Genomic DNA, 22,820 nt, shown 5'->3' on the forward strand with positions numbered 1-22,820 from the left:
ATTTTGTATAGGATGTTCTTATTTCCAGACACTTTTGTAATTAATTACGTACTTTTTTTTATAACGTCGTGATTTCGTTTCTCGTCTACGTAATTGTGTACGAATTATTTTCTGTCGGTAGGAAGGAAGGAAGGTTCACGCGTGGCCAACCGGGCGCTGTGTTAAGTCAAAGAAGACCTTGAGTTAAAGATCGGTTTGTGTTAGGTCCACCCGATATCAACACGTCGAGAAGTAAAAATGGGTCAAGTGTAAGCTTCAGAATTTCTCCACCCTCGCCTCCGACGCTCGCGGTATCGCGCGATGCGTGTGAGAACGAAACAATTGCGTGTCCCACGATAGAAAATGAATACTTTTAATCGGATGTGATAATTATATCCGAAACCTGCACGAAATTCATGCTCTGTTCATTTACCATCGAAATCTGCAAATTTCGGGTTAAGGGTATCGCATTTTTTAAAGAAATTTGCTTAAATTGTATCAGAAACGTCATAAATTATCGGTACAAACGAATCTTTGAATCTTATCTGACGTTCTGCGCTATCAGTAAGATCACCTTTGAGAGTAATATTAAAATTATTATTATTTTTTGACATAAATGAGTCATACTTTCAGGAAGAATAACAAACGATCTTATTTTGAATTTTAAAAAAAAGAGACATTCATCCGCCCTCTTTAGCTATGTTTATATTAAAATAAAAATTAATTAATTTGCATACTGGAATTTTAACTTCCTCTTTATTTCATAAAGGTAATTTCCGGAATTCTTGTGCAAAACTAATGCTTATTTTATTTTTATTCTGAAGACTCCAGGACCATCAGTTCGCCTCTAAAATTAGCACTAAATCGAGTAACCCAAACAATAAATATAAGGTTTACTAAACACGAGTCTGAAATATGACAATTTGAAAGTCACGTGGTTTAGTGATAATGTTTGCAATGAGAAACTACATTCAGTAATTCACAATAAGGCGGCTTGCAAAGGAACTGGAACGACGTCCCGGAACCCATGAGCTTTAGAGGCCCATCAGAGGGAAAAAATCAAAAAATTGTTCGTTTTCTGGATTATTTTTTTCAAATAATGAAATAACTTTGTTCACGGGCTAATATTTATAGTAGATTATTTTTCTACTTCAATATTATCGTCATTTGTCAAGCAGGGTCTTGGAAAGGGGGCCCCAAAATGGTCAGCTCTCCATTGTCTCGGGGGGGGAACTCTGAGTGCTATATCGAGGTTTGAATGTATCGTTATTTTATAAATACCGCTAATTTTATCGAATCGTTTGCAGTTTTCTTAACTAATATATAACAGTCAAGTTTTAAAAAATTATAAGCACATTTAAAGACTAGAGACTAATAATAGCAACAGACCAAATTAGAAGAATATCCATTAAAAATAATTAAATTACTAATAATCCAAACGACTTCGACTAAATTTTAATTTTCGAATTTACGTTTTTTTTTTTCCGGAAAAACAGTAATTTTACTTAAACGACCGGAAAATCTAACAATATTCCAACATTCTTCCTGACATAACAATGAATTGTTGATGCGTGGAGCTATAAAACATCCACTAACTAGTAAAGGATTGTCCTTGACATTGTATTATAAGATAGGGAAAAATTTTCAGAATGTTTTCGTTTATTTTTAATTTTTGAGAGGAAGTTTTTGTCATTTTAAATAAATAAATAAATAAATAAAATATATATATATCCTATATAATAAATATAAATATACATAGTTTAAAAGTTGTGTACGTATATTGAGCAATCGGTTAACAACACAGAGCGAAAACGACATTACATTATGTCGAAACACATTTGTATACCTTATTTAAATGTCAGCACTAAATTAAATATATTTTACAGCAATCTTTTTAAATAATCTAATTATGTATGTGGATTGCGTGCACAAAAAATGTTACAATGAACACTTTCAAAGATTATTGTGATTCGAAAAGCGATTCAGGAAAGGGAGATCCTGTTTCCGTTATCGTTTCCGGTATTGTAGAAGATCCTGAATACTAGTAAATAAGAGAAAAATCCCCACCCAATTTGGAACAAACTGCTATGTTTACGCTACCATCCCTTCCTTGTTTTCTACTGAATACCTTTTAAATGATTACATCCTAGTATGAATTTTATAAAACTGAATAATGTCCTTTGTTATGTACAATATTTATCGATATGCTTTCGTCTTCTGAAGACAGAAGAGGATTTATAGTGTGCGGGGTGGTCCCTTCTGGCAGTTTTCCCGAATAAATCCTGGTAGTAAATTTCGAGTAAAAAATTTTGTAAGACATATTGTTTTTCTGTATCCTCTTTAAAGATTTCTGAATCCGCTACTCCCTGATAAAACCTGTCAATTGTCTGCATTTTTTACGCCAAATAAATGAATGTCAATCATCGTAAGTACAACGTTTCCATTTAATAATTTCACACTATTTTCCACAATTTGCATTAGTAGTTACGTTTTAACTCTTAAAAATAAGGCAAATGGCGCAATGTGATAGAAAAATGGCAAGCGATTGAGAGTATTTATGTAATTATAATAGAACCTCAAGTAGTCTACACATTGCGAGAAAACACATGGTTTATTTTAAATTTTAAAAAATTCAATTAAACCTTTGGGTGGCGTTTGAAAAATCAGACCATCGACATAATCACGTGATAGATCCTCAAGCGATTTCGAATGTCCCAATTTCGGAGATGGTTTATCGTCCGAAATTTTGTCCGACATATCTCGTTTTTAAACTAACTTAATATGTTTATTGCAGGTATAAATCTAACAAATGAGTATTTTTTTTCACAATTGATTCCGTTAATTTCACGTTCCATCGAGCATTCGTCACGATTGCATCAATAGAAACGATCGTACTGCCGAAACAAATTATGTCATAGAAACTAATCAAATTATGCAAATTAGCCAACCATCTCTTAGAATCTTGTATATTTAATTAAAAACACACATAATTACGAATATAAGTCAATTAATACCGAGTTTAGAAGGTACAATCGGAGTACAACGACCCTGTGGTCATAAATGTTAAAAAAATACATAAATAAAAACGATAAGAAGTAAGAAAATGCATTAATGAATAAAGTTATTATTTGGATGGTTGTTCATTCAAGGTTAAAACCACCTACCGATGGCATTGCTTATTGCCTTTAGGCAGGAATAGAGTCGAAAAAATAAAAACGAAATAAGGACAGCCCATGATGTAACCAGACCCACCTCACAAATACCCTAAAAGGAAAATGATAATAAGGCCATTGTCGACTATTAATCTATAAAAATACTTTTTTTTTTCAAAATATTCTTTCAAAGAAAATAACTTCTGTACAGATGGGGTCGTATATTCTCCTTTCGTTACAGCAAGTAGTAATTACATTCGAGCCTACTTTTTTTTGTTTGCTTTGTACCTATACTCATCGTTGTAAGAGTTAAGCATATTTTCTTTTGTTTCTTAAAGAGCTGAACGGATATTTTTTTTACTAAACAATCGAATCATATTTTCAATATATACACCCATCTTTAGTTATAATTCGACACAAGTAAATACTACTTTCGGTATTTTTTTTTTTTAACAGCATCGCCGTTATAAGTACACAAAATTTCTGATTTTTATATCTAAAAACACTCGAGGAATAATTTTATATTTAAAAGATGGAGACATAATTTCAATTTTATTGTCAACCAACGAACAGATGGTCATTCGAATGTGGGTGTTTCTACGGAATTCCATTAGCAAATGTTTCATTACAAGACAAGGTTGCTAACTTACCAAACCCTGAAGAGAAGGTCATTGGAACAGAAGATTACCATAAAGAGGGTTTGTTTATTATACGTCATAATAAGAATGAATTGAAAATTAGGACAACATCCAGCGGACAATATCGAAATTGCAAAATTTGCCACGATTATACAATCTTCTTCTAAACAAATTATTATTTTGTCCAAGGGCTTTATTGAAATTATTCCAATGTCCATACATTGCAAAATTTCAGATGATTAAATATGATTCATGTATTTCCAATGACATATTTTATAAGGGATTTTTTGGAAGACATTCTTTTCTAATTATAGAATATTTCCTTCTTCAAGGTTAGTAGTCATCTCGATTGTATTTTTTGTTTTTGGTTTTATTTTTGATGAAGGAGATTTGAATTTTTGCAATATAATTTTAAAAATTACATTTTTCTAAATTTTCCTTATAGTCTTAATGACTTTTATTTGAAATTTTATAACAATGATACAAGACCTGAATTTTAATCATTATTTTCTGTACTTAAAAATATAATTGTGGAACGTATGCTAGTGGAGTTGCTCATTTACCTTATTATTGGGCTAGTGATTTTAATATTTTTGTTTGTATATATCTAAAAATAAATTTATTTTTAGATGTTTTTAGAATCATTTAAATATTATAAGGCACAGTTAAGAGTTTTTAAAAGACCTTTTACTATAGGGCATAAGCAAAGTCAAATTTACATAAAAGCTAATCAAACTACAGCTTAGAGCTTCATACTACGAGGGGGCCTCGCTTCCTTTTCAAAAAATTCATATATATTTTCATTACTTGGTCTAAAGAGAAGGGCCTTTTGTAAGTTGTAAGTTAGAGCCACAATTTAACGCCATAACGCAGGACTTCGAATTCGAATGTAAATCCAGTCCTTGGTATAAGGTTTTAAAAACGTTTAATTCCTTAAATAGAAGCTGAATTTTGAATTTAAATTTGTATAGGAATTTAATTTTAATTAACAATCGTTTAAAAAAAAAAATGTTATGTTTTGTTTAGCCTTAACTCTTATTGTGTGCCTTCGCTAATTAAACACAATTAAAGAAGTGGAACAGTCACTTGTATTGTTCATTGAATAAACAAATATGATTGTGATTTAATATAATTTTTGAAAATTTAAGCATTAAACAAAGCTTTTTTGTAAACTTGTTTCGTGCTGAGACAATATTTTAAGATTGTTTCAACGTTGTTCCAAATTTAAATCGAGATCCAACTTTTCAATATATATATATATTGAGAAAGTATTTTAAAAATTTAATTAAAGATACAAAATTATATTTAAATTATATAAATTGCATCATAATAATCCTCTCACGTCTTGGTCCATATAAGGAATAGACTGAAATCGCAAAGTTACGACCATAAAAAAATCGGTTTGCAAGCGGTTTTTCGATGAAATTCCTGAACACTTACCGCTCCAGCACCTACCTGTACTACCTGTACTACCTGTACGTCGTCGGACCAATGGGAAGAGTTGGTTTGACGTCACGAACTGGCCAATTCTTCCAAAGTTGCTAAAGCGAGAATGTTACTCCTGCGTTGCCATACATGTGTCTTGTACTATGGATGTATACGAAACTAAAAGTACACGGGACTAATTAAACGACTGTAGTACGTTTATGTACATACCATGAAGAATATATGTGATTTAAGAAGATTATTAACAACTCTGATTATACTTTTTTGCCATCAGGTAAGTTGTTAATGCGAGGACAAAGAGGTCTATGACCAAGTGGTTCTCGTGGCAGATAAGGATAGCATCTAAGTCTCCCCATTTATTACTATAGAAGTATAAAGTTAGATATATTTACTTTTTATATAGCTCTAGTTGAATTTTGTTCGCTTCCTCGTTCAAAATGGTCGGCTCTATTAGAAGTAAAAACAGAAAATTTTAAGTGAAAGTTAGTGAAAGTAAACTGTCTAAAATCAATCTTGCGGAACTAAAATAAATACATTATTCTGGTAAAAAAAAAAAAAAAAAAAATTGTGTATTTTTCTAAAATGACAAATTGCTGTTTTGTAGATTTGTATTTTATTCTATAAATTTGGGAATTTCGCTTAAATCTAAGTTCATAAGCAATTTGTATAGAAGTATATTTTAAAAATCCATACAATGTGTTAAATTTATTGATGTTTTATGTATAAAGTTTTTATTACTTCTTGGATATTATTTACTTTCCATAAAATAATACCTTTTAAGTATGTAGTTAGCATATTTTTGATATTTTTTCTTCTGACAAACAAGTAGTAGGCGTAAACAAGTATTATCGATAGGTCTATAATATACAGAATACTGTATCTTTACATTAACATATGAAAAATACCCTTTTAATTTTAGTCTGTAGTTAACATTAGTGATTAAATTAATTTAAAAAATTAATGAAAATGTACATTTTGACATTTATTTACCATAAATTTCTATGCCAACACTTTTAAACATTTCGTCACATAGGCGAGTTTTATGGTTATAGACGAATAGGTTACAGTAATCAAAAATAAATAAAATAGTTACAGGTTGGTTCTTTGTCAATAAAAATTGAATTTTTAAACACGTCCACGCAGTACGGCCTCGTCTAGCGACCCATCTAAGTAGGACATATGCGGATCACGTGATTTACCCCACGTGCTACCGATTTTTATTGACGACCAAGGATGTCCCTCGTCCGATCTCTAATCTGGAATTAATCGAGCGTATCTTCCACCCTTCAAGAAAAAAATATACAATTTTATTCTTTTACTTTCGAATAATCGGTAATTAAATATCGAAATTCGTGTAATTTTGTGTCCTAAATATCCCATTAATTTTCTTTATTTTTGAGAATTTTTATACGCTCGTCTTTTTGTTTTTTTTGTCGTAAAACAGAAAACACGCTCCAAAAAACTGCCAATTAAATTATAGTAATGTTCATATTCAATAAGTATTTAAAATTTTTAAATATAGCAAAATTTTAACCATTATATTCGTTAGATGGTGTCTCAAAACTGTCCCTAGCTCCCAGTGAAATTGCCAATCCATATCTCGTGAAGCATGGTCCTTTCTAACTTTTTTCGTCGTCTAGACTCTAGGGTTCACCACTCACGGGGAGCTGAAATCTTACCCTTAATTTACCTACTTATTGAAGTTAAGAAAATCATTTCCCTACTGAAAAATTAATTTTTTTTTTAAAAATAAATAAATAAATAAAAATATCCAATATATTCTTAATGACTGGTTGTTCACGAAGGAAAAATTACGAAATATTAACAGCGAAATGTCATTCTTACAGTCTAGAAAGCATTTGGGCAGATGAAATATTGCTAAATGTTTTAATGCTTGGCTGGAATTTTTGACAATTACTCGACGAACTGAAAGGAAGTAAGACGGCGAAAAAAGTAAATAACCAATTTCGAAATCTTGCATTTTGTTCCGAAAATTACACAAGAATTGCCACCTACCGTATGACATCATATCCTGCACTTCGACACACCTGTTTAAAGATTGTCCTCTACGAAATTCCAACATAATTTGTCCTTTCAGAGAAGGTTGACGTTCGATTCTCGTTAAAGCTTAAAACTTACCAGCTGTGTCCATTACGACATCGTCTCATTGAAACATACTGTAAAACCTTTCGAGTTATTGCCTCTACGTAGTACTATAATTATTGTAGGAGTGCTGCACTACCGATGACAGTTGTTAAAATCGGAACAGCCGCTTTCATAAATGGAAAAGAATGGCTTTAATTAAGAAATAATTTAATTTCGAGGCAAATTTAATTAGGAAAATTCATTCAAAATTGAACATTATCTCATCTTAATCATTAGTAAACAGCTTAAACTTTTATTTCCTTTTTTTCTTTATTGTAATAAATAAACTGTAAAATAAATTATAAAAATTACGTTTTATTACTGAATTTTTAAATATTTTTTCTATTAAAACATTACGTAATTTTTCAGTCTTGATACTTAAACCACAAGCATTTTAGTATAATGCTGCATCGTTTAAACGGTTTTAAATTACGCACGTACGTTTAAATTTGGTTAAATTTTTAAGACAATTATATAAATTTTCTGTAGAATAAAACGGAGATAGAGATATTTCCATGAATGCAATTATACAGAAAGTTTAAGTTGTTAATAATTGAATAAAAAAGGAAAAAAATTACAGAGAAAAAGGCAGACTCGTTTATTTCCAGTTTTGAATTTCTTGAAACAAAAAGGAATTTTGAATAAAAATTTTTCTTCTTTCAAAAATTTTTCGTTTCGACACCTTTTAAAACCATTTTTTTTAAATGTGTAAAGTCATAATTTAAAATTTTTTTGTTATTTTTCCGCTTCTTTACACTTTATACTTTATTTAATTATCATGCTTATACTTTTTTTTTACATCAATTTAAAAAAAAAATTGTTAAAAATTTAAAATTTTAGAATTACTTTAGTAAAATTTCCTTTTTTCCTGAGTTCTTTCTACATTTTATTTATTAATTAATGAAATATCCAACTGACTTATCCAGGAAACATCCAACCAACCGTATTCATCAATTACTAATGCATAACTATTTTACAAATTATGAATCTTATTTAAATAATTAGAGAAATCTTAGAGCCGAATAATTATATATATAAAAACATTTTCATGTTACAATTATAACTTTAATTACGAATAAGAATTTCGTATTATGAAATAAGGAGAAATTTTAGTAATTTCTGGCATTTATTATTCTTCCTTAGATTTTCTTGTAAACTATTTAAATTATGTTTTATAAAATAAGAATAATTTGGATTAAATTTGCTTAATTTTTAAGCTTTTTTTAAAAAAAAAAAAATGGGTGACCGTCAGTTAACCGAGTTAACTGGCGTTTTCGGATTGACTTTGGGCCAATCTGTATTTTTTTCCTTATATTGTTATTTAAAGTTCGAGCTATATTTAATTTTCCTCTTATATTTATAATTGTGCTTGTTAAATATTGCTATTAAGGTATAGAATACATACTTAAATTCGTTTAATTTTCGTGTAAATCGATTTTCTGTCCCAATTTTTCATTTTTATTTTCATTGTAAATTTATTTGTAACATTCGCAAATTTAATTATGAATATGTAACGTAATTTCATATGCAAGAAAGTACCGTATTGTACATTGAAAATGCACGTTTTAAGTAATTAAATTTCTTAAAAGCTCCCTTTAAACAAGTTAAACTCTTGAACCCTGTTGTGAGATTTATAGTATTAAAGTCGCTGATGATTTTATGTTGTTTACTCAATAAACATAAAATTACAAACGATAAAGTAAGACGAACATGATTAATATAATATAATAGTTTAGATGCGGATGAGCTGTTTGAAGACGTATAGTAGTAAAAATATTTCGATGATTTAATTGTTATTTACTAATTAGATAGTTACAATTAATAAATAATTTACACGAAGGATGAGTTTTTAATTATTTCAAGAAAATTAAGAGATTAAAAACGACGCCCTTCATCCATTCGTCCATTATTTAGATGAGAAAAGAGGAAGTAATGAAGATACGGTTCTTGACTAATTAATTAAAGAAAAATTCGAAAAATCACAAAGGATGATCAAGTTAAAGAGATTTTTCTTTTATGTTAGCATTTGATAATGTCGCCTACCATCATTTATTTTTTATTTTTCCTCTAGCTAATCAGTGGAGGAAAAGCGAAAATGAATGCATATTTTTTATTTATTTAATTATTTTTCAGCCTCTTTTAAAGCTAATATAAAAAAAATAATATATATATATACCGATAACTCAAAAATGTAATTTTAAAATCTCCTCTTATATAGAAGTGTTAAATAAAATTTAATAAAATTTTACACTACTTCTTTTCGTATTATTATATGCGTGTATATCGATTTTTCCTACGAGGAAGTTTCGTGTTAGTTAAGTAATTCAAATTCGTTCTAGTATAAATTATGCAAATTTGTGTTTAGTGCTTCATAATGATCATTTAACCTTCACGCTTCCGTTAATAAAGTACTTCTTAAATTTTGTTCACGAAAGTAAGATCAATATTTTCTATACATTAATTTGTCTGTAATGATACTAGTTTGTATCATAGAAAGTATATTAAATTGAGATAAATGATATAGAATAATCTGAAATTATAATAAAAACTTTGGCATGATAATTATAATTGAAAATTCAACTTAAATATATACAGAACTTGCATAGAAGCGACTTGATACACGTAAATGACAGTTGTATTCATTAATAGTGAGACTTTTGTGAAGTTACTTTACTAACATCAGTTTTTCTGAAAGAGGGTTGACATTGTGATTTATTTTAATGCTATTATAATGAATGTTATACCATTATTTTTAACTGGTTCAGTCTTTTATTTTTATGGATGAGCTTACATTTGATAGTAATTTATACACACAGAGAGAGAAGACCGTGTTTTCAGGATTAACGTTTAGTTTTTCCGATGTTTCTGCAAGAAAAAAATAAATATATAATAATGATTCATTTTATAAAAAATTATCTTGAGGAAAAAAATTATATATGAATAAATTAGTTTTAAAAGTTATCATGGGTTGACAATTGGAGCTGTATCGAGTATAGGAGATTAAGGCTATCCATACAAGAAGAGTCGTTTCCTTAATGTGAAGTAATAATCTTAAGCATCAATGATTTTCGCAAACATTTTCAATTATATATTTCTTTATGAATAGTCGAGGATACGCGTATACCTATTAAATATATTACTGTTATAAAAGTATATTTATCCTGTCTTCGTTCATTGGTTAGTTTAGTCGTCTGAAGCAAGCGATGACTCTGTCATTAACACACCTAACAGCTGTTGAAATTAACTCATAAGTTTACGTAATGTTTTACCAGGTGCGTTTAAAAAACATTTCATAATTCGACAACAAATTATTGATTCTAAATGGCTTACATAAAAGCATTTAACAAAATTGAAAATATAATCATCATCGCTAATAATTCTATCACTTTGGTGAACTATAAAAGCATGAAATGGGGAGTATATCGCTAACAACTTACATTAGAAATTATAATTTATAATAGAAATGTGTTCTGCTGTTGCAAACAAGATGGTGGCCGAGATTTGTAAAGGAAAACCTCATTCATCATCATCATCATCATTTGAATTAGCTTGTGTTATAAACATTTATTAATCTTTATAATAATAATTTTCTCTAAATAGACATTAATTTTATCTTTTTATTGATTTTTTCTCTGCAAGAAGATAATTGATATATTGATATATAATTTTTTATGATAATAAACAACAAATTTTGTGATATAAGATAATAAAATGTGAAGCATTGAATTAACTGTGTTTCTAAGATAATTAATTTTTAAAATATTTATACATTTGTAATATTAAATCAGTTCATTTGATAAATATTTCATATTTTTTTTTTTTTTTTAATATTATTGAATTTATCATGTAAGAATAAAATCAGTAATTGTAGGCAGACCTCTGCCAAATTTGTGGGAAACATCGTGACACGAATTTAAACTCTGTTAACAGATTGGTTGAAATTGAAATTATTCGTTCGATTATTGGAGTAAGATAAAAAGTAGGCGGGGAAACTTTTTAGATACGGTTTTAAAGATTTATTTCCACGTATTTGGCAGAGGACCGCCTATATTTATAAATTCAGAAATGTTTTTATTCAATTATTTTACTTTTCAGTCGTATCTCAAGGTTATCATGTTTATTTTCAATTCACTTTGCATATTTTGGTTGTATTTAATTAAATTATCAAATTAATTTTATTATTTCACTGATTTAATCACAAGTTAAAATATAAAATTGTAAGGCACTTTTAACAAATTTCTATATTTAGAATAATAAAAACATAGTTGTTTAATATATATATATAAATTCAAATTAAAATTAGGCCTGAACCTGAGGACGAAGAAAATTATATTCAAAATTACTTATTAAAAACATGTAAATGAGAATACAACTTCATAAAATCGTCTTAAATTTCTTTTAATAAATTGATGAATAAAGAAATTCAAATATTTAAAAATATTAAAACGCGTTTCATTGTTATAAAGTTAATTAATGATCATTTAATAAGATCAATAGATATTATGTATAAACAAAAAAAGGCATTTATGAAGCTAATATTGAGAAAATGAAGATTAGAAAGTTTGTATAATTGTAATTGTAAATAATGTTTCAAAAAGTATATAAACTCTTTTAAAAAATACGAAGCAGTATTATAACTCTACGAAATATTAACTTAAAAAACTTCAAATTTCTAAATGCTTTACATATTTTTAATTAAAATTATTATTTATTTTTAAAAAAATTCTTTGTTTTCATTATTTTTTAAATAACTTATAATAATTTTTAAATAGGATTTTTATTCATCCTATTGTAAAAAACGAATGCGAAATTAAGTTTAATCTACTTATACTTAATTTTGATGTACTATTTTTATTTATTAATTCATTTTATAGACCTATAGAGCGTTGTTAAAGTTTTAAAATATATTTTTGTAAGTATAATCAATATTTTAACCATAAAATTCTTTGAAATTAAATGGAAAAAGTCCATTCGTTTGTCCATTCCTTTCGAAACAATTCTTGAAAATAGGAGAATAATGCCAAATTAATTCAATAGAAGTTATGCCTGGTGGGATGTTAAATAGTCAATAATTTTGGCTTAGAGCCTTGACATAAAAATGCCAAAAAGTTTTTATAGACGCATTGCACAAAGAACTTCTTTACAAAGTAAATCTTTACGTGCCCTCTTTATTCATTTCTTATCCTTTTGTATCAAATTTATAGAGAAACGAATGGAGTCAACCATTTCGTGCTATCATATATATGATAATAAACGTTCCCAATTCAGTTTTAGAATATAAATTTCCATTTATCTAATATAAAATAGATTTATAATAATACATAAATTATAAAAAATAATAACAACAGTGTTTGCCTGGATACTTTTTATATTACCGCTTGCCTTTTTTTTTCCTTTTCTTTTTTGTGCAGAAGCACTTATTAATAATGGTAGTAGTGGCTTTAACAAAGCCAAAATTTGTCATTTGACAGCTTATTTAAAATTTTCTTTTCAGAGCAACGACTACTAATGCATCATTCATAAGTAGAAAACTACTAAAATAAGTAGACGGAACCAGTTTATGAGCCTACTGTACATAAATACTTTGCTAAAGTATTTAAATTACAAGTAGACGAACTAATAAACTATTTAATGTAATGCATTCTATTATAATTAGGACCCATTTTATGTTAAAACATAAAACTGTTTTAAACGTTAAAATAATTCTTAAAATTCGCTTCTACACAGTTAGAACTTAATTATTGTTATTAAAAATTCATACCGGTGCTTGTTCCTCATAATTCAATTAAAATTAATTTATTCCCTCCCGTGTTCAGTACTCGAACTCTAATCAGATTATAACTGTTTAATTGAAAAAAACAAAACAGAGTACTTATCTTAAACAATGAGAGAACAATCGAAGAAATTAGGATAAATTATAATCTACAGGTTGAGATCGAATAATTGTATTAATATACCTCGATGAATGTAATAAATAATATTAAATAATATATTCTTAATGATAAGATTATTGTGCGCGTAGTATCTAGATAATAGGAATAATGAAATTCTCTTAAAGACTTACTTACTTTGACCGATTTTATAAATCGTGATAACTAACAATAATATTAGAAACATTTTGAAAATTTTTTAAAATGTTTAATAAGTTTGCACCACATGAAACGCTATAGATTTGCCGGTTTTTTAAACAAAATTATTATAATTATATAACTATTAATGTGTACAAGAGACATACAGGGTGACCCAAAAGTTATCATTGAAGAAACTAAATTACTATCTCATTCGAACAATCAATTTTTATCAAATTTTCACTAACTTTGAAGAAGAAAAACACTGTTTACAATTAATATTTGCAAGAATATCGGAAACACTGAAGAATAAAACACGGTTTTGGCAACCCTATATACCTACATTACACATTATATTGAACTATTTACTATAATATTACACGTTAATATATATTAATATGTGTTTAGTGTACTTTTAACATAAAATTTGAATAATTTTAATATTTTCAGCTTGAATCAATGTTATTTTTAGATCAATTAGCATAATTTATTGACATCTTCTGATTTACATTATTGGTTTAGAGAAAAATCACATAGTTTACGCAGACATTCAAGATCATTAGTATCACACTTTTACTTTCACCTAAGAAAAAAAAATTGTGTACCAAAGAATATCTACTTAAATTTTTTTTTTCTGGAATTTAATTGTTAACCTACGAAAATCGACTTCCTGGTTATGTGGGAGATTACAAAGTAGGACACCTTCAATTGATATATTTGCTGCATGATATTTCGATACAGATAATACTAAAGATCGTTTTCTAGATTATAAAACTTTTCTATAAAGTTTTCTACTTATAAAATTACATTTCTGTATGCGAATTAGCTAAATATTTTATCAGTTAATTTTTAAATTAGTTCACGTATTTTTTTTTTATCGGTTATATTGAATACGAGATAAGAATTAATCTCCTCGAAAATATAATTAAAACTATTTTCCTTATACTTTTTTTATTTTAAGCAAACTTCCTTATTTTCTACAACTTTATATAGAAAAACGGGAAATTCCCTTATTAAATAAGGAGCATTCTTGCCATTTTCGTATAATAATTACTCTAAAAAAAAATGCATTTTTAAATTGCTTTTATTGATTTAAATATTATTTTTGTCTTTTTCCCCTTCGTTCTAAGATACGTAAATACATTCAAAATTCTAGAATAAATACATTATTTGTGCTACTTTCGCGATCATTTACACGTTAATCGAATATATAAAACTAATATAAAAGACTATAAATACGTTTTACAACACGCAATTTTACTGTTATAAAGCTGTTATGTTGACCTACCATAATAGTTTCATGACAATATCAGGATTTACAACAGTATCATGATCCAGTTTAATGTATCGGGATACCAATCGGTATTCGTTCATATATGTTAACGTGTGGGTTGATTGTAGAAAAGTAAACCTGTATTTTATTTTTATTGCAGAAAAGTTTACTATAACACAATGAAAAAAAAAAAAAAAGATTTACTTCTCAAATATTTAAAAAAAATGCATGTGAAATTCCGAGTTAAATTCCTTTAGAACGAAACTAATACCGGTCTTGGTCTTGGCAATGGGAGACTAATAAAAGCCTTTTTTTCCTCCCTTTCTTTTTACTCTTCTCGCTTTTTTTTATTACGGTGGAAGCACTTGCCCGTTAGAGAGAACAATGGTCACTTCCTATAGCGCCACTAAGTGAGGAAAAACGAAAACAGAGGTCTTTAACCCGCAAATGGCAGGAAGAGTATGGCCAAATAATGGAATTACAGCTGACTGCACGTACAGGGTGGGATTTTGTAAAACATGTCGTTTGGCCTGGATATTTTTTTTATTTTTTCCTTTTTCACTGCTTGCAACAGAAACTCCCTTTCGTTTTAAACAGTTTTTCCACCTCTTCGAACCTCATTGGCTTCTCGGCGGACACTTGTTTCAGGTTAAAGGTCGTTGGCGATACAATCTCGTTTCATTAGTTTCTAGAATATTTTCGTGATCCGGGGATAATTTAAAAAGCATAAAAGATATAGGAAAGTTTTAAACTGGTACCACCACAATTTCATATAATATTTGAAATGATGAATGACTTATTATACTAAAAGAATAGTGTCTACCGTATATAACCTTGATACGTATTCTTAACGGACTCGGTCTAATTAGTTCTTATAAGCTCGGTCGTCCTTCGATAGATTATACTCTATACTTATAAAAAAAATAATATTAGTTTCTATACAAGTCAAATATAGATTTAAATCCGTACTCGGTGAATTATAGTTAATTGGACAAATAATTCTTTTATTTTAAGGTAGATAAAAATCGGTTCAATGTTATTCGTTTGATCAATTCATAAATTGTTGGTTATAACAAACAACGGAAGTTAAAAGCGATGCCAAGAAGGACAAGACAGGCTTGTCTTGTATGACCCACTTATAAAAATCAGGAATGACAACAACGTCATGGTTTTAAAATAAAAATCAATCTCTTCAGTTTTAAAAAGAATTCTTTATTTTACAGTAAAAAAAAAATTAAATTTACTTTCTAAATTTACAGATCTTTTAAATGATACAAAGAATAAAACTTGGGGTGTTGGCGTGGAGAGTATTTGGGTCTTATATTTTTTGTTACAGTATACGCGTACCTATAGGAAATGTAAATTTACAGAATTATATATTTTAAAAATATTTAAATACCGTATTCTACTTGTAAACTTATATAACAAAGACATACAACTTATCTGTCACAGACGAAGGAAGAATGTACTATTGACTAGTCTATACAGAGATAAATGGTACACTTCTATACGTGTATAGAATAGATAAGTAGAATATATTATAGAAGTAATACAGTATGTATATCCTTAAACTAGTCAATAGTATATCTTTCCTACAGCAACGTATAAAAAGGACATAGAAGTTATTTGGAAAGCAAATTTTAAGAAAGAAAGTCAATTCCCGGTTCAGTGATGAAACGATATTAAAGATCCGTGGCATGGAACATAAGTTCTAACATTAGAAAAAACAAGTTAGTTGTTTAGACAATTAAACTAGTCGTCAGCTGGAAATACTTATAAAATCAATAAATTTTTCACGAATTATTCAGTTTTTACTTTAAACAAAAAATAATTAAATGAATTTTCCTTTAAATAATTATATAAAAAACAACATAATTAGGTAATATTCAATAATTAAAACTATATTTTATGAATAATTAAGAATATCAATTATAGAAGTAGTATTAACATTAAGTAAAAATCATCTTTAGGATAACATTGTGGATGAAAACTCGAATAAAAATAAAATAATAAAATGAATATAAAATTATCGTTAGTCTTTATTATAATTAATATTGTTTATACTGTACAGGATGGCCACAGTCAACCAGAAATCAATGAAATTATTGCTAAATCTCTTTTACTAGAAAGTACAGTAAAATTGTCTTTACAACGGTTAACAGATTTTGGATATTTGGTCCCAAAATCGGTTAGCCGTTAATTATGTATAATAATTAAAAAAATGCAATGAAAATTATTATTATTAAGATAATAAAATCTTAAATTTAGGTATAAAGCCGCACGAAAGTAAATTTCTTTGAGAGGGATGGAAGAGCAATCAATACATGATTATGTATCTAAGAAATAGATTCCTTGAACACAAGTTAACCTTTTCGGTTAATGTTACCCATGGTTCCAAAATGGCGGCTCGTCTCTGATTCCAGCAAATAGAAGAAAGGAAACAGTGGGGACGCACGTTCTAACCTAACCTATTCTAATAATTTTGTTGGTAATAATTATGGTAGTTTATTAGAATAGGTTAGGTTAGGTTAGAACGTGCTTCCCCACTGTTTCCTTTCTTCTATTTGCTGGAATCAGAGACGAGCCGCCATTTTGGAACCATAGGTAACATTAACCAATTTTTCTTTCAATATACTTTTCTAAATTAATTTCAATAATTAAATATCAAAAATTGTTAACAATAATAGAATTCTTATTCGATTGCACGTGATACTATCTTCTTGAGCGTCCTTCGAAGAAGCAAAGACCCATCTTTGTAAAATCTCGATTTCCACGATTTTAAAAACACGTCGATAATTTAGCATTGAAATCATCATCATTACAACACAAACAATACGTTAATAGCGTAAAAAAATCTTAACCACTCACCTTCAAATTTCACGGTTTTTTTTACAACAATTTGGCACAATCTGGAAGATTCACAATACCATGTTTCTAAATGTTCGTGCCATTTATAAACAATGAAATGGACGAAGGTTACATCCAATGAGTTTAAAGTTACATTCACGGATATCGAATTTTATGATCCAAAAGTAATTAAACTAAATATTTCCCGGTTTAGACAATTTATGAAAATATTTTTGAGTAATTACCACCGTAAGTGCCGTTTAATAAAGGAGAATTGTCCTTTCTTCTTCAAGGATGAGTCGGGAACATTTGAGTATCGCATTATCTTAGATGTAAAGATTTAAACTTTTTTTTTTTATCTTAGGGAAGACTTTTCTACGTAATATATAATTTGCTTTAAATTATGGGATTCAACTTGAAAGGTAAACACAACGACGTTCTTAGAAACGTTTAAGTGAGAAATTGTTTTGCATAGTCACTCACACAATAAAAGATTTCTTTCAAGATTCACGCACGAAAAAAATAATAAATTTTATATTTATTTTTATTATAAAACACAATTTACCTTATCTTCGAGTGTAATTTGATGTCATTTTTATTTTATGTATGGATGATTTTGTACATTTTAAAAAAATTGATTTATAACGTTCCTTGTATTATATGAGATTTCCTGCAAAATCGACGCACAAAACAAAAATTAATTTAATAAAATTTTCAAATAAATTTCATATTTTTTAAAGTTAAAATTAACGTTTTACAGTCTCTACATTCCAATGACACCTTAAAATTGTATTAAATTAAATTTTTTTGACAGGTTCAATGCCAGCCAGCTGAACAACAGTTGGAATTTAAACCAACAAGTAAGTTAATATATTCCATAATTTTAATTTTTATTAAATAAAGTACAATATAATCATTATTAATTATAATTTGGTATGTTAATTAACTAAGTAAATTAAATTATAAGGCAATACAACAATATAAAATTAACTATTAGTAAGTAATTAATTATAGTTTAACAAGTTTCTAAAAATTTTATAAAAGAGAAATTTCTGATTTTATACTAAGAAAAAATTAAATTTTAAAGTTTTTTTTAACATTAAAATTTAATTAACAGGACGGAGATTATTTAAGAAAATATTATCGTTAATGATTTAATTCGCTATTTTCTTAGATGACGTATGTTTTCTAACAAAAATTTCGAATAAAAAACAAGGTTACGGAGATTCATTTTGATTCTCATATCTTGTATAACCTGCTTTATAGTTTCGAGTGAATTTCTCGGCGATTTATAAAAAGTTTCATTACACTTCGTACTTTTTGGAGTGGAAATTATCGTATTTTATAAATAGTCACTAACGCAATAAACGAGAGATAAATAAAAAACAAATCAAAATAAGCAAAAGAACAATAATTAAATCAATATTTTGTCTAGTTTTCATTCTAAATACAGGCAAACCTCTGTACAACGGCCACTAACAATAACATAAAAAAAGATCGGTGGCCGTTATTTAGAGGTTCTTTTGTATGCATTTTTTGCTTTAAATAAAGTTCCCGAAAAAAATGGCCGCTGTTTAGACGTGTCTTTTATTGGAGGTTCGATCGCATTTCATAATTTTTCTGAAAATTCTAGAATTGATTCGTTGTAAATTGCCTTTGTAATAACTCCCACGACATTTATCATCTTAACAATTATAAAAATATTTTAAAATTTATTACCAAAAATTCTGAGATATTTTACTATCATAAACTCTAAAAATGCTATCTATAATTTAATTTTTATTCACATATAAAATTAATTCCGACAGCTTTGAATTTGAATGGGTAATCCATATAAAATTACACCTTGAACTCGAGATAAAATCAAATAATTTCTTTCCATCGTGTCCTTGGAGAACAGTCCCAAAACTAAATTTTGGAAGTTTTCCTTGACTCTTAAATTCTGTCTTCTGGTTTGTGAAGATTCTTTAATCATGCTCTATAACCCCATGATATCATTGCTATCTTTCGGGTCACCGTCTCGTAAACACACTAAGAATAATTTATCTCCATAAATACATAATTTTATACTCTACTACTGTAATAAATAATCTTTTTTTAAAATTTTTTGTGGTAAAATATGGATATTAATTCATGGAATGTAAAGCAAAACAGGCGATACCCGAAGGTATTTATGTCGCTATTACAAACTGCATAACAAAATGGTTGTTTTATTAATATCTTTCTACACCTCCTGATTATTCCATTATCTTTAGAATTAAGGGGAAAAAAAAGCAGTTTCCTGTATCTTAAATGATGTTTAGATCGATTTCGTAACGAGACACTCTTCGATACAGTCTACTGAGCACGGTACTAATTTGTTAAATTGTTGGTTCTGAGTTATAAATATCGACAAAAATTTCACGGTTGGCTAATAATAGGCTACTTCAAGGTGAAAAACTATTAAACGTCCAACAGAAAAGGAGTCCAAGCTCGTCATTCCCGAGCACTTCCGGGGTCATCACTTCAAATTCCTTTCTATGTAAACATTTCGCAGAAAGATGCCACTTTATAACGGTTTTGACCTTACTTTAAAGAAGTATTTTTATAATTTTAAACTAATTTAGTGTGATAATATCGTACAGGAAGCTTAATTACATTTTATATTTCTCGATAGTCAATGTTAGATGCGATCGTCGACAATTAATAGTATCTGTAGTCACCGACAATCGATTCGATGGGGTGGTACACGTCAAAGACTATAGAAGAAGTTCTTGCTCTTCGTATGGAAACAATCAATATAATACAACGTTGAAGATTAACCTGTTAGCGACACCTAATGATCCCGGTTACTGTGGTGTGAAGATAAAAAAGGTTTGATGGTTTAATTCTATATCCTTTGTTTACTGTGTACAATATATAGAAGAGGCAGTTTAATGATTATTTATATCGTAACTATAGAATTCTGATGAACAATCCGTGGATATTGTTGTAAGAATTCATAAAACTTTAGAACTATCTGGGGATTTATTTTATCATATCGACTGTGGTAAATCCAGGTTTAAAAATACGAGGTAAGTAATTAATATAACGTTAAATTTATGTATATTAATTTAATTGTTTTAATGTAAAATGATATTTTAAATTTAGAAACGAATTATCGAGAGTTTCTTTGAACTTCTTGGATAATAACAAGAAGACTTCAGAATTAATTTATGGCCATCAATATTCACTGCGAGCTTCCATTTCCAATCCAGACAGTTAGTATATTTTCCAATTAATTATTCATTTTAACGCTTTATTTGTTATTATTTCAATTTTATTTAAAATTCGATTAAACCTTTTACTTAACATTTGTATAATAAATCAATTCGTGTTAACCTTTTATGGAGATTTTTAACTAGAAAACGTGTGGGCGGTAGATTGAAGAGTAACATAACGTGGGCAACACTTGAGTCTAGACACAGGCCAATGCACTCTTGTTACTCAGTGGGGCCATTTATCTTTCATCTTTGTCTTAACGTTACTTTTTTCTTTCATCTTTTCAGGCATTTATGGATTGAAAGTTAAATCTTGTATTAGTTTTGCATCCAATGACACCGAAGTCCAACTAATTGATAATAATGGGTTCGTATTAATTTAACACTATCCAATGAGAATTAAAAATAAATAAAATCGAATATTTTTATTTAATAATTAAATTATATTTTTTTAAATTAAGAACGTTGATAGCTTTTTTTTCAAAATTAATTAGCATTTTTAATTATAAATTAACACTTCAAATTAAATTCATTCCAATGTATTTATTATAATTTTTAGGTGTCCAACTGGTAAATTCTTATCCGAATTTCAATATAATAAAACATCACATTCCGCGGATGCAAAGTTATATTCGATGTTTAAATTCCCAAACAGTAATCAAATTCACGTTCAGTGTGACATAGTCCTTTGCAGAGGAGGTTGCGAACAGGTAAATACAAATGAAATGTAAAAAAATAAAAATAAATATAATATAATTTAAAATAAATATCATAAAACACAGGTAAATTGTCCCGCTAATTACGAACAATTACCACGCGCTCTTCCACAAAGTCCAAGTACTAGAGAAGATAATGTTCAATTGTTAGCTTCCACTTCGGCATTTGTCGTACATCCAGGAGAGCAGATTCGTAAGAATAATGAAACTTTCACATTTATTGTTATTATTATTATTATTAATTTTGAAAGCGAAATTTGATAAATTCTACGAAATATTTCAGTTGCCCAAGCCACAACCGAATGTACAGAATGGAGATTTCCATGGTTGATAGGTCTTTGTATCTGTTTAGCTGTTTTATTATTAGTTATGCTAATCGTCAATATATTCCTGTGCTCTTCGTTGACGTGCACCTGTACTAAAACAGAAGTAAGTTGTATTATAATTAAATTTTAAAATATGATATGATATAGAGAATGGTTCATGATTGTGATATCTTTCAGGTGGTGGAGAAAGAACCTTCGGAAATGGAAGACTACGATCCTTATAAATTAGGTTGGGCACCGGGTTCTCATTATGGATCTCGCACGTCGCTCAACAAACCGGGCTACACGTCGGGTGGTTCGACACTCAACTCGATGAGCACGGGTAGTGATCATTATGCCATTGTTCATTCTCGGCCCGGAAGCCGTTATTCTCAACATTCGAGTAGGGAGCCGTTGCACGTTTCCGGAGGCCACAGGGGTCCCGGATCGACTCTTTCAAACGGACAATATTCATCCAGAATCTAATGGACCTAGTCTACATAGTTTCGGGAGATTTAACAGAATCTACGAAAAGATAATGGACTTTTCATGCGTAGATTCAGGCGATCTCCACCGAAACTAAGCATTCCCGATTTCGTTTATTTTGTATATAACATATAACTTCTTCAAATTTTAATTAATACGTGTTCGTATTCGATGTATAGCATCAATAACTAATGTCCTTTTATAATTTATTCCCCGAAATAATTTGAACACCGAGAAAATTACGTTATTTGTGTATATATTTTTGGTAATCCCGCGTATATTAATGATGTAATCGTAATAGAAATGACATTTTTTTAATTATTATTAAATTGTCGGAGTTTTTAAACTGGTTTTCTGACAAATTTCAATTTTTTTAACTGTACTTTACCGCCATTTTCATTAATATTGTTATCAATTTCGGTATGTCGGAAATCTACGTTTTAATCTTTAATAAATAATTTTTTAGAGAAAAATTTAAATATTATTTTATCAAATAAATGTTTTGTACGTTTAAACCACATTTATT

At 28.3% G+C, this 22,820-nt stretch overlaps 1 protein-coding gene and 1 long non-coding RNA gene across 2 annotated transcripts; one reads left to right on the plus strand and one right to left on the minus strand.

The window, feature by feature from the left end:
• The first annotated feature begins 5,293 nt into the window (after positions 1–5,293).
• Positions 5,294–22,645, plus strand: LOC136985784 (uncharacterized). Its single transcript, XM_067283142.1, has 10 exons — positions 5,294–5,489; positions 18,363–18,408; positions 20,205–20,401; positions 20,489–20,601; positions 20,678–20,787; positions 21,076–21,154; positions 21,347–21,497; positions 21,570–21,696; positions 21,787–21,932; positions 22,007–22,645. Exons 1-10 carry the CDS (start codon positions 5,427–5,429, stop codon positions 22,292–22,294), a joined length of 1,320 nt encoding a protein of 439 aa, XP_067139243.1. The 5' UTR covers positions 5,294–5,426; the 3' UTR covers positions 22,295–22,645.
• On the minus strand, positions 6,177–7,507 carry LOC136985793 (uncharacterized). Its single transcript, XR_010882393.1, has 2 exons — positions 7,232–7,507; positions 6,177–6,499 (listed from the first exon to the last, which is right to left on the minus strand). It is a non-coding gene; the product is annotated as an uncharacterized lncRNA (long non-coding RNA).
• Positions 22,646–22,820: the final 175 nt, after the last annotated feature.

Source organism: Centruroides vittatus, unplaced genomic scaffold (assembly GCF_030686945.1).
Source record: "Centruroides vittatus isolate TY-2023 unplaced genomic scaffold, ASM3068694v2 contig_979, whole genome shotgun sequence".
Taxonomy (NCBI): Eukaryota; Metazoa; Arthropoda; class Arachnida; order Scorpiones; family Buthidae; genus Centruroides; species Centruroides vittatus.